At 45.8% G+C, this 13,162-nt stretch overlaps 1 protein-coding gene across 26 annotated transcripts in view; it reads right to left on the minus strand.

Annotated features, from left to right (window-relative positions):
- The window catches only part of TDP1 (tyrosyl-DNA phosphodiesterase 1), a 73,856-nt gene that overhangs the window by 31,328 nt on the left and 29,366 nt on the right, over window positions 1–13,162 (minus strand). For 24 of the 26 annotated variants that reach the window (XR_015133858.1, XR_015133860.1, XR_015133859.1 and 21 more), the window contains 4 exons: window positions 11,058–11,240; window positions 10,379–10,427; window positions 8,745–8,811; window positions 6,762–6,869 (listed from right to left, as the gene is read on the minus strand). Coding sequence is in view for 23 of the 26 variants with exons in the window: in XM_086319170.1 (XP_086175296.1) it covers window positions 6,762–6,869; window positions 8,745–8,811; window positions 10,379–10,427; window positions 11,058–11,240 (407 nt within the window). In the remaining 3 variants the exon portion in view is untranslated. Of the gene's footprint in view, window positions 1–171; window positions 3,189–6,761; window positions 6,870–8,744; window positions 8,812–10,378; window positions 10,428–11,057; window positions 11,241–13,162 lie in introns of those variants that run through there. The other 2 variants (XM_086319174.1, XM_086319175.1) reach the window with 1 other exon arrangement.

The following is a 13,162-nucleotide window of genomic DNA, read 5'->3' on the forward strand; positions in this document are numbered from 1 at the left end:
ACTATAAATAGCTTTCCATAAAAGCAACCAGACAAAAGCCTGCCGATGTAACATTCTAATAACTTCAATCCAAAGTGCTAATTTTAAGTTTATTTGAACACATTCTTCTGGCTGAATATACTTGTGTTGCTTTTATAGAATAATTATGACTAGTCTTAAACTTAACCACACTGAGTTCAGAAAAGGCTTTATTTATCAAAAGTCTTTAGGTCACATATTACACATCCTTTTTTCATATAAACCAAACAGATAAAGTCTTGATAAGCTTTCCTGACTCCCTAGAGGTCTAATTAATATGACCTTAATAATAACACGTGGTTGTCAACAGCCAGTAAAAAGTAAGCAGTTAACTAACACTTCACACCTCATACACTTTGATGGGTAACAGCCACATTTACTTCCTATCATTGTCCTCTGGTCACTCCATACGTCACATAAAGGCCCAGATAAGAAATGATTTTTCCAAGATTTGAGTGGCAAGGCTAGTATGTGGCAATCCCAACTTAGGACGTGGATCTTTGGACTCTGCTAAGTCACTTCAGTGGGGTCCGACTCTGTGTGACCCCATAGACGGCAGTCCACTAGGCTCCCCCATCCCTGGGATTCTCCAGGCAAGAACACTGTGGAGTGGGTTGCCATTTCCTTCTCCACTTTGGACTCCACCTCGGGGCTATTTCCTCCATAGTATGATGGCTGATTGGATAATATCATCATCTGAGGTACTTGAATTTAAAAGGGTTGATGGGGTTAAAGCAAAGAAACCGGCAGTGGTGGTTTGAGGATGAGCAGGATGGCTGGGGAACGAGGAGAAGACAAATTCCCTCTGTACACCCCTGATCTGTGATATGTAGATATGATCTATTTGAACAGAAGTATTTTGTAAAGGTCTCTGATTCAAATATGCACTGGTCCCTACACATAACTGGGCTCAGTGTCAGATGCGTTAGATGCTGAGAATAAAGGTAAGCAAGCCCCTGGTACAGGCTCTCAAGCAGCTCATAATAAACTGACGCCAATAAACGCCCTCAAAACCAACAAGGAAGACGTAAAAGGACCAGGCGGGAAGTGCTGTGTGTGTGCTCAGTCGTGCCTGACTCTTTGTGACCCCATGGACTGTAGCCCACCAGGCGCCTGTACCCATGGGGTTTCCCAGGCAAGAACACTGGAGGAGGTTGCCATTTCCTCCTCTAGGGCATCTTCCTGACCCAGGGATTGAACCTGAGTCTCTTGAGTCTCCTGCACTGGCAGGTGGATTCTTTACCACTGCACCACCTGAGAAGCCTCACAAAAACACAAAGAAAAATAATGGCTCATGTCTGCTAAGCTAGAAGTGTCAAAGGGGACGATTTGAGAAAATCCTTAAAAATAAGCTTAAGAGTGCTGGACAGTACAGAAGGGAAAACACTCTTAAAACTTGAGAAGCTCAGAAAATGAGCGGCAGTTAGATGAAGAGGGACACCATCCATTCATTCACAATTTCCTAGGCCGCTGCAGACCGGGTACTGAACACGCACTGTACTTATTGGTCTCAAAGAAACCACACGTATTTCACAAAATTACCAAGTGTCAGGAAGGGCATTCCAGTAGGAAAAATAGTATGGGACTTTCGAACTCATTTTCTCTTAGAGCAGGATAAAAACAAATGGAGACAGGTCCATTCACAAAGAAACTTCATTAAAAATGGTTTTAGGGGAGATTTTGGTGATGTGGCAACTATATAATACTAAAACATAACCTGGGCTCTATACATGCTTTCAGTCAGAACCCCAATCACAACACATCATGAAAAAGAGGGAAGGAAAAATCTGGTATTTGCGAATATAAAAGGATAAAGTAGAAGATGAAAAGTATATGAAAGCTAGTGTTTTCTTTAAGATTTCAGTCCCTGATTTCAAGCTGATTTCCGCATTTGTGAAATGTCAGTTGGGTAAAACCAAGTCTCTGTGACCAGGAAGCCAACATCCTCTATTACGATAGGCTAGCGATGGTAATGACCAGCGATCACTATGCACACTCTACAGGAAATATGTGAAATGCGTTGCTAAAGTGATGAGGTTTTTTTTCTTGGGGTGGGGGTGGGGTGGGAGTTGTATCTTGTAGGATTCTGCTTACCTCTTATAAGACTTATAACCGTAATTTTTAGCAACTCTATACACCCATGAGTGTGGGTCTCCAAAGCCATCGTGCTGCATGGTTAGAACCTCCCTCCAATCAAGTTGCCTCCTTTGGCTCCAAATCATGCTAGGGCTGCACTTCTCAAACAGCTTCTGGGGGAGCCTGAGGGTCAGTCTTGTGAGTATGCTCAAGGAGACTTTCCCTTGACTATGGAAAACAAACCTCAATTTTCAAAACAGGAAGAAATTATTTCAAGTCAAGGCTGGAGAAGCAGACGGATGAACCCAGCAGAGTAATGACTGAGGCCAGAGGAGGGAAGAATTGGAAGATGGCCTCCAAGATTCAGCCTCGCCCCTGGTGCACACTTCCAGTTTATCCCTTCCCCTGGAGTGTGAGTAAAGTGTGAATATAATGGGATTTCATTCCCATGGTCAGGTCACTAATCCCTGCACCTCTGAGTTAATCAGAAGATTTGGGATGATCCTGGGCCTGAACTAATCAAGTGAAGCCTGGAAGGACGGACTGGGCCCTTCCTGGGGACTGAGATGCTCCTGCTGATTTTGTTTTTTTCTGTTTCCCTCCTGTTGATTTTGAAGAAGCAGTGAGCTACGCTGTGAACTCCTCATAGAGAAGACCACGTGGAGCGCACCAGAAGCAGCACTCAGAGCCGAGAATGGCCAACAGCTCACAGTCACCAAGAAAGCAGAAGCCTCAGTCCTGCAGCCATAGGCAACGGATTCCGCCAACAACCAGCCAGTGTAGAAGACGACCCTGAGCCTTAGAGGAGCACGTAGCCTTGATCAACACTGTGATTTTGTGCAGAGGACCAGCCAACCCATGGCCAGACTCCTGCGCCACAGGAACTGCCAGATACTAAATCTGCAATTGCCTTCAACCACTTAGTCACAAGGTCCAGAACAGACGCATGTCTGTTAAGAAATAATACTTACTAATGTGCCACAGAGGAAATTCTGGATAGTGGCCAAAGGATGTGAGGGTGGCAGTGCTCTCATAAAATGTCTAGTTTCTCCAGGTGGCCATTTTACGGGCAGCACTTCTGTGGACGTGCAAACCTGGCTTATTAAAAGTCACATTATTAGAGTCAAATTCACACGGCTTATTGTCCATATTGCTTATTACTATTATACTTTTTTCTGAGAATATTGTTTTAATAAAAAGCACTTATTCATCCCAAGCATCAACATTAACAGGGAGTTTTAACAATAGATCAAAGTAGTAAAGTGTCAAGAAAAAAAAGTGAGGGGAGGAGTCAAATACATGCGGCTTTGGTATATTTATCTTTCGGGGAGGAATCAAATATATGCAGCTTTGGTGTATTTATCTTTCACGACAATCCAAGTCTTAAAACATAACATATCTGCCCCTTGTGGATGGACTGCTGGATTTGTTGGCATTATCCCTTCATTTGGACTAGAATCCATGGTTCTCTGTGCAACCCCACCTCATCGCTCTAAAACAGGAAAATGCAGGAAAGGAAAGAACAGTAGCGCTCATAAATCAGCTGTTCACAAAGTTCTGAACTTATTCTCAAAGGTGACAGCATCGCCAGCAGGAGAGACGGCCTAGGGGGTATTTAGAGAGGCATGGGCGTCTGCATAGCTTTCGCCATGACATGGTGGTCAGTACGTGGGGGCCGGGCTACTTAGCACCCTAGAAAGAACACAACAGTCCTGCACAAAACGTCCTCTTGACCAAACCCCCAGGGACTGCTCTGCCCTCCTATCCCACTCATTCCAGCAGCACGCATTCTGTTTCTCAAACACAAACCAGAATATTCCCAACTGTGCCTCCCTCTGGGAACGCTCCTCCCGGCTCTCCATCCACATGGCTCCCTTCCTTCCTTCAGGTCTCTGCTTAAATGTCGCCGCGTCAGTCAGGACTCCCTGATCATCCCATTTAAGGAGCAGACTCCCTTCCTGACACAGGGATGGCACACGCCTGGGTTCCTGGACGCTTGCGGACCCTCTCTGTGCTTCAGTTCTCCCATTAGTAAAGGGGACGGACACAGCTCACCTGCAGGACTGTTACCAGGATTACATGAGTGTGTGTGTGTAGACGCTGCTTTTTTAGAGGAATGCCCGAAACTCAGCATAAGCACTGGGCTCCCCAGGTGGTGCTAGTGGTAAAGAACCCACCCGCCAACGCAGGAGACATAAGAGACGTGGATTCGAGCTCTGGGTCGGGAAGATCCCCTGAAGAAGGAAATGGTAACCCACTCCAAGATTCTTGCCTGAAGAATCCCATGGACAGAAGAGCCTGGTGGGCTACAGTCCACTGGAATCACAAAGAGGTGGACACGACTGAGGCGACTTAACACTAAGCACCACGTGTTAGCTCTGAACATCTAAAAACAACTGAAACCAACTTGGAAATTAAGCTATTACCTAACTCACTATACTTACTGGCAAACTTCTTTCTGTGAGCTCATCGGGTGACAAAAGTTGACCTAAAATAACGTGAGGCTACTTGTAACCATGCTACGGATATTAAACACATGTTATATGTACTCACATTAAGCTCCAAATACCGAACTATATCTCGTCTCAAGGATTTTGAATAAAGGACTGTGCACCTAAATTATTCTTCTACTTTACTTTTCTGTGTAGCAACCATCATCATTTGATATATACAAATAAACTTGCTTTCTATGCAATTCTCACTACCATAAAGTCAGGACTGTGTGCTTTTATGGCACTCCCTGAACCTGGAGAAGCGCCTGCCACATAGTAGCTGCTCAATAAACACATGTGGAAATGGTTAAATTTTACGATGTCAAAAATACAACGCAGAACATTGCTTAAGTAGAAGGAAGACTGTTTCTGGAGGCCGGTGACCAGTTGCTCCGTAACTCGGGAGGGAAGGCTTGGGAAGCCGGAGGCGAGATGTTGAGTCCTGGTCTGTTCCTCCCTCCCGGGCACCAGCCCTCGGCGCCACTCTCCCCGACCATCCACACAGAGGCTCAAGGTGTCAAGAGAATTCCAAAACATACTACGCACACGCTGACCTTCTGACTCCAACATCGCCCACAGACAATTCCACTTAACCTTCCCACCACAAGAGGCCAATCTAATCCAGCTGACCATTCTCCCAGCAAAACCAGTTTTATTTCTTGACTTCTCTAGAAGGTGACCGCCTCACACCTCCCTACTGGCCACACCCCAAACCCAGGACCCGTCTTCGAAGCACCTCCCAGTCACTTACGTGCAAAGTCCAGGCAGTGCTTCACTGGCACAGCCTCCACCCTGGCCTTCTGGAGAGCTGATGCTTTTGAATGCTTAATTTCTCTGGGCACCTGTTTCCCCAGAAAAAAACCCATGGTGCTAGACAAGACCACTTTTACCCAATAACTGATATGTTTCTCTATTTGTTTTGACCCTATTTTGAGAAAAAGCATTCTAAGTTAAGAGGATTTTCACCAAAGTTGGAAGAACAGCCTTCAAATTCAACATTCCTGCAAAGTGGCATGATTCCAGTAAGAGCCTTGATGAGTATAAAAAAGTAACACGATGGGTAGAGTCCTAGCGCCCAAACTGGTAGAGAATCTGTCAGATCTGATTGAAGGGAATGTCATGGCACTTTACGCCTCAACACAGGGCAAAATAACAAGCTTTGTAATAAAGCGGCCCTTGGGGTGTGTGATGGCCCGACTCTCAGCACCACTTCCGAGGGCGGTGTTTTAGAATCAGAAGCAGACAGATTATTTCACTTAGCCCTACTGACTGATGATCAGAGTATACAGGGAGCGAAGGTCACACACAGCATCAGGATGTGAGACAACCAGAATCAACAGCCAGGTCTTTCTCCCTCAACTTAGTCACTTGGTTTTAACATTTAACACCAGACAGTTCCTGAACACACAGGTGGCTGACACGGAAACATGGTCTTTGAATGTCCAGGCCCCTTTGGAGAGGATCAAGGATCCACGCGATGCCTGAATTTGTGTTCTTGTTGGTTGACTTTGTAGAAGACTGGGCAGCACTGTGCCTTGGTTTCTCATCACTTTCATTCTAGGAACACTGGTTGTAACCTAGCTTTTGCAAGGGTGTTTTATTTACAGTGAAATCAGGGGAGTAATGAACAATTTTGCACTCATAAAGCAGCTAGGGCTTGAGCTCCAAGCCCACAGAGGGGCCACAAGCCCTCTACACCTCTGCTCTCCTTGGTACTTCCTGCCCCAGACGATGACTTCTCCTCCTAGGGCATCTATAGGGCACACCTCATACCCAGGCACCCTCCTCGTCAGAGGCAGAAGTTTTTCTTTTTAAAGGCACACATTGCCTTTAAAAGAAGGGCACCAGTGCCCCTGGCCGTCCTCCACGGCCTCGGGGGCGGAGCTGGAACACACGTGACCGCGGCCTCGCGTGCCCTGGGTCCTTCTGTCCCCAGCACTGGGCTCTGTCGTGTACCTCTCACAAGGACCCCAAAGACAGCCACCACTTTCCCAAGAGCTGGACACGACTTAGCGGCTAAACAACAAATCACAAAGACACAAACACACGTACACGTTTAAGAGAAAACGAAGGACGGTTCACAGAACCACTTTTTGGAAGTGCACTCAGTCCTCGTAACAGGAGTTGCAAATACATTTTAACAATTTTTCCCATCAAGAATATAAGAACTCGTACCTTGTGACAAGGAACCAAGCGATCTGACTGAAGTCTGGAGAGGGTCTCAGGTATGTCTTAATATGTGGCATGGCGTTGCTGCGGCCTGACGTGTCAGCTGACCACTTGCTAGCGATGGAAAAGGCACAAATCACTAGTCAGAAAACACAAACGGGTCATCACAGTCCTAATATGAGAGAACTGCATGAAAAGCAAAATCCTGACGTGTAAAAAACAGTGAGTGCATTGTTCTCTGTGATATGACCTGAGAAAACGTCCTAAATTCTGTTGAGCTAACGGGATAACACATGTTCATTTTAGAATGTAGGCACGTAGGAAATACCACCTACAAAAAGCACTGGACACTGCAGGCCCTTGGTCCCCGCGCCTTGTTAGGAACACGCGTGTGCATATGCACACATGCTCTCATGCGTCTAACTGCGTGTGAGCACACCTCGTCTCTTTAAAAGTAGGAACTGTGTTCCCGGAGCACACTGCTGAGCGGGAAAGGCCCACCAAGTGCTTGCTGAGTGAACAAAATGCAAACTGGAAAAGATACAAACAGGATGAATATCAAAATGGAAGGCCGAAAAGCAGGGGGATCATTCAGAAATATCCCAAATGCAGATACTCATGTGTCTAAGCTTGGTTTCTAAGTTTCCAACATTTTTGGGACTAAGGTTTCATGGGAAAAAAAGACATATACCATGACGTAGGAATCCTCCCTTATGAATACAAGAGGATGGTCCCTCAAGAGAACTGACTGAAAGAGTAAAATTGGGATTTGGCAGAGTCATTATTAGATTATGAAATTCACTTGTGGGGCTTCCCTGGTGGTCCAGGGAACAATCCACCTGCCAACGCAGGGGACACAGGTTTGATCCCTGCTGTGGGAAGACCCCACATACCATGAGGCAACGGAGCCCGTGCGCCAAACCATCACACCTTTGAGCCACAACCGTTGAGCCCTCAAGCTGCAGCTACTGGCGCGCCCCAGAGTTGGGTTTCGCAACGAGGAGCCACCACAATGAGAAGCCCATGCACCGCAATTAGAGAGTAGCCCCCTTCTCCGCAACGAGAGAGGAAGCCTGCTTGTGGCAACAGAGACCCAGGGCGGCCGATAAATAGATGAATAAAAGTTAAAAACAGAAAAACAAAATTTGCTTGTAAGAACACAGTACTTAAAGGAGCTCAATTTGAAGAAATGTCCTCTGCAAAATAAAATCAAACACCCCCAAAGAAAGCATTACAGAAAGGCTCCAGGATGACATGCTGAATTACACTGAAAGCTCTTTTTCTTTCTTTTGGCCATGCCGCGGGCGGCTTGCAGGATCTTAGTCCTCTGACCAGGGACTGAGCCCAGGCCCTTGGCAGTGAAAGCAAGGAGTTCTAACCACTGGAGCGGCAGAGAATTCCCAGACTAAAGCTATGGAAAGGTAATCTACCTTCGTTTCTGGTTCCAGCTTAAGTATATGTCTGTTGAAGCCAGAATGAGACTGCAGCTAGCCGAGAACATGCAGGGTGGGCGGCGGAAAGGACGCAGAGCATCCCTTCAGCCTGAGCGTTCGCCCGCTGGCTGGGCCGTGCAGCAAGCCAAGGCTGCCGTGTGCCCCGGAGAAGGGGCGTGGGTTCTCCCCTCAGAAGCCTGCAGCTTCCCAGTGCATGAATGTGTACACAGAGGATGGCATATTTTGGAAATATGAACTGAAACGCTGCTTATGTAAATTCTCAATTTCCCAATATGTTCTTTCATTTATCCTTTTTCTTTGGATGCCAATATTTAAACAGGAAACTCAGAGAGATAAATTAGACTCTGGTATTAAAAACCAATTCCAAGAAATGTCTAGAACTTTAAGGGATTTCTATCACTAACATAAATAGATTAAAAATACAGCCATATTATGTAAAGCTCTTTTTTTTTTTTTTTTTTTAAAGAAAATCAGACAGACAACATTCTTATTTTACTTGAAAGAAGCAACAGCGCATTCTAACCGGATTACTTACTGAAAATAGGAATGAAGCCAATTCTGTTTCTCCGCCGTCTGGATGCTATAGGGAAGAGAGCCCCCAGCTTTTAAAACAAGAGAAACAAAGTAAACAAATAAAGATTACTGACTGTAACCTGAGGACCCTCATTAGGAAAATCTATACACAGTGCTTAAAGAAGCACCACTTATCCCGCCTCACGGAACAGCTCTCTGAAAGGAAGCACGCACACCTGCATTCGCTGTGCTCTCTCAGTGGGGTTTCCTTTCTTAGACGTGCGCAGTGTTAGCTGCTTAGTCGTGTCCAACTCTTGCCCACCAGGCAACTCGTAGCCCACCAGGCTCTTCTGTCCATGGGATTCTTCAGGCAAGAATACTGGATGGGGCTGCCATTTCCTTCTTAGGGTGCACATCAAATAGTAAATGTTAACTATTGCAATAGAAGACGGTATTTAACCATTGGAGGGGTGGTGGTGGTACGTTAACATCTGTAACAGCACAGACTGGAAATGTCAGGAGAGACCAGAGATGAGCCCTGGCCCAGCCTGCTGCCCTCGCGCAGGTGGGACACCCTGAGACACACTTTGCGAGACGAGGGCTCCTGCGTCTTTTTTTGGGCCCAAGACCAGGACGCTTGGGAGAGGGGAGACTGGGATGAAAGCCTGGTTGTCCTGCCTCCTTCACTTTTACATTGATATTGCCAAAGAGACTCTGTCCTAGCTACACAGATTCTTACAAATGCAAAAACCAAGGATCACTAAAATAAAATGTTCAGTAAACCATTACGTTTTAAAAAATGAATCCTAAACGCCATAGTCCCACAGAGAGAATAAAGATACAGTTCCAAGTGGAAACACAATTAGAAGCCAGTATCCTTGCCTGGAGAATCCCATGGACAGAGGAGCCTGGTGGGCTACAGTTCATGGGGTCACAAAGAGTCAGACATAACTGAAGCGACTTAGCACACACGTATACCCTGTTCAGGATTTTGGTTAATACCGTCTGAATACACTACCTGGGGGTTGTTGAATTCCAAACAAGTGCCCAGCACTGACATAAGGGAACTAGAGGACAAGACTGAAAGGTGTCTACAAAACAGTCCTGGAGTTTACAGATGAAGCCCTTGAGAGACTAGCTATATCAACTAAATTATATCACACCAAAGATTTCATCTCAGTATTAGGCCTCCGTTCCAGACCCTCAATGTGACCTGTATCGGGGAGTCAAATCTGGAAGAACCACATAGTACTTTAGGCCGGGGGTACGTGGGGGGAGAGGTGTTAGAAAAAGGCACAGCGTGGGGCTGTGGCAGAAGCTGGTTTTATCTGGATGTCTTATCCGGACAACCACTGGTGGCAGAGGGGAGAACACTCTTTCTCGTAAAAGTACCCAACACTCAGGGCTACTGTGAGGGTTAAACAGCACCCAAATTGCTCAGCTGCGTGGCATCATCTTTAGAACACAGCACCACCCAATATTACCTACTTTAAAGATCCTCATCCAGTTGAGAGAGAATAATCTCCAAATTTCTCATCAATACCTTTCTGACCTCAAGGAGGAAGGCATTCTTATCACTTGTTTTAAAAAGTTTACCAGGGTATTTGTGAAATGTACACACAAAAACACAATCGGGACAGTCTTCCCAACAATTACCTGGATATCCTTCTAAGCTGGTGCGCACATTTTCCACTGAAGGATAGATCTAAAAATAAAAACAACAACACTTAGAATGTACAATGTTCAAGAAACTATCTATGTGTGTTAAAAGGAAAGAAGTTTAGTTTTTACCAAGATGAAAATCTCTATTAGAAATAATACTTCAAGACTTAGAAAACGTGCTTTAAATTTTAAAAAGTTCCCATCTTATTGAAAACTGTTGAACTTCTAGTCATTAAACTACAGAAAGCATTTATAGTCAATGAAAGAAAATTACATTTCAATGAGTATTTTCTCCTCTGAAACACCAAGAGAAAAACTTAACTGAATGTAAAATTAATTCTTACTTCAAATGTCTCTAAATAATTAATAATGCCTGTAATTCTGCTGGCAATGCTTTATCAAAAATTTTTGCCTTGGCTTGACCACCTAAAGGAAAGAATGGGGAATCTGCAGGCTAGTCTGTGGCTGAGCCAGAGCTTGGACGAAACCAGTGGCCCCGGCAGCAGACGCTATTAGGAAACTTGCTCACAAACGGCAGTGCCACCGTGCTGCATTCAGCGTCTTCCATCCCCCACCCACAGAACGAAACCCCTTTCTGTGGAAGGAGGACAGACCTGACTCTTCTCCTGGACCAGAGGCTGAGAACAGTGACCTCAGGGAGGAGGGCACTCACCAGATGGAGAGGAGCAGCACTTCCTAGGGTCCTGCTCTCCTTGCCCAGGGTCACCAGGCTCTCTTTAAACTCAGAACACAACCATTTTGATTCGTCTGCCCCCATGGAGCCAATGCTGGAGAACTGACCTATGACCGGCCAAGACTCTGCTTTCGGCATGGGTGAGGCGTGCTCTTTTAGAAGCTGTGAGAGAACAAAAACGAAAGCTACTCAGTCCGACCACGTGGAGAGAAAAGCCGTGACAGCTCAGAACACGGTTTTCTGTCCTCGGATCGCCGACTTCACAAGGAAATGCTGAAAATGGTTAATGCTCAGTTTCATGCCCACGTACAGCTTTTCTTCTTTGGGAAAAGTTTTGTTTTTAAACTTTTGCTGGTGTACAGCTGCTATGCCATGCTGTGTTAGCGTCAGGTGCACTGCAGAGGGGGTCAGTTACACACACATCCACTCTTTTTTAGATTCTTTTCCCCACAGAGGTCACTAGAGCACTGACTAGAGCTCCCTGTGCTATACAGTAGGGTCCCTATTAGTTATCCGTTTTATATATAGTAGTGTATACATGTTAATCCTTTGGGAAATGTTTTTAAATACCAAAAATATTAATGGAGTAAGTTGACAAAAGTATTTCTCTTCCAAAATTCTTTGATTTGTACTTAAACATATTTAAAAAAAATGACCCATTTTAGTAGCAATGTCAGACAAACTAGCAACCTGCCATATGAGATTAGCCTTCTGCCTCGAAATTCCAAAGGTTTAATACACTGAAATAAAACCTAGAAGGTCAAACTATATTTTGACTCTTATCATTTGAAAAAGGCTTGGGCTCTGGGCAGCTGTGATGCTCTATAAATGAAAGAGAATATATTTAAATATGGATACACACCACCTTAAGCCCTGGGTAAGACTGACCTGCATTTCCTGCTTTGTTTGATATTTATGCAAAGCTGCAGAAACAAGTCAGAAAACACTTGAGAATTTTCTCTCTTTAAACCTGTGCCGAGCGCCTTCCTCGAGGCTGGAGACAGCAATAAAAATAAGCCACAGTTCCTGTTCCAGTGGAGCTCATAATCTGATAGATGCATTGTTCAGGGTTATATGCGTTAATTCTCCTTACCACTGAGTAGGCATTAATACTTATAAACACACTTCCCCACAGAGCCCAAACAGTTCTCAACTTCCACCCTGGGTGCAGCATGGGGTAGGAAGCAGGACTGAGCCGACAATCACAAGACTCGGCTACTATTCTGGGTTCAGCCCTTGATCAGCCACCGGACCGTGGCCCAAGTCCTGGGCTTCTCTTCCCCACCAGCGGGGCAGACTTCTGATCACGCCCCGTCTTTACTGGAAGACAGCTGTGATGCAACACAAGCTCCTGACTGTGCAAAGGGGTTGCAAACTCAGATAAGAGGCTACTCCGCTTCAGTAAGACAGGCATCCTGCACAAGTACGCGTGATCACCTGGCCTTTCTGAACCACCAGTCCACAAGCTAAACCCCACAAGTGCTGACTGAACGATCACCCTCCTTTCCTCATTCGATCTCTACATGGTTCTGTGAGGGAAGTACTGTCATTATGCCCGTTTTACAGATGTCAAGAGGGTGGGAGCAAGTCAAAGTCACACGGCTTGTAACCGGGTCAGGATTTGGCCCCTGCTGTGGGTATCAACTCACAAAGCTGTGCACTTATCCAGCATGTGGGCTTCCCTGGTGGCTCAGTTGATGAAGAATCCACCAGCAATGCGGGAGACCCAGGTTCAATTCCTGGGTCAGGAAGATCTGCTGGAGAAGGGATAGGCTACCCACTCCAGTATTCTTGGGCTTCCCTTGTGGCTCAGCTGGTAAAGAATCCGCCTGCAATGCGGGAGACCTGGGTTGGATCCCTGGGTTGGGAAGATCCCTGGAGAAGGGAAAGGCTACTCACTCCAGTATTCTGGCCTGGAGAATTCCATGGACTGTATAGACTATGGGGTTGTAAAGAGTCAGACACGACTGAGCGACTTGAACCATCCAGCCTATGGGACTCCCCTGCTCCCGAGTTCAAGACAGAAGGATGGTGGTGTTGAGACCCTGCCTGCTTTCAGCTGTGGTCTCTCTTAAAAACAGGAA

This window comes from Bos grunniens, chromosome 10, assembly GCF_055505025.1.
Source record: "Bos grunniens cultivar Pamir isolate PY7600 chromosome 10, Bosgru_T2T1.0, whole genome shotgun sequence".
NCBI lineage: Eukaryota > Metazoa > Chordata > Mammalia > Artiodactyla > Bovidae > Bos > Bos grunniens.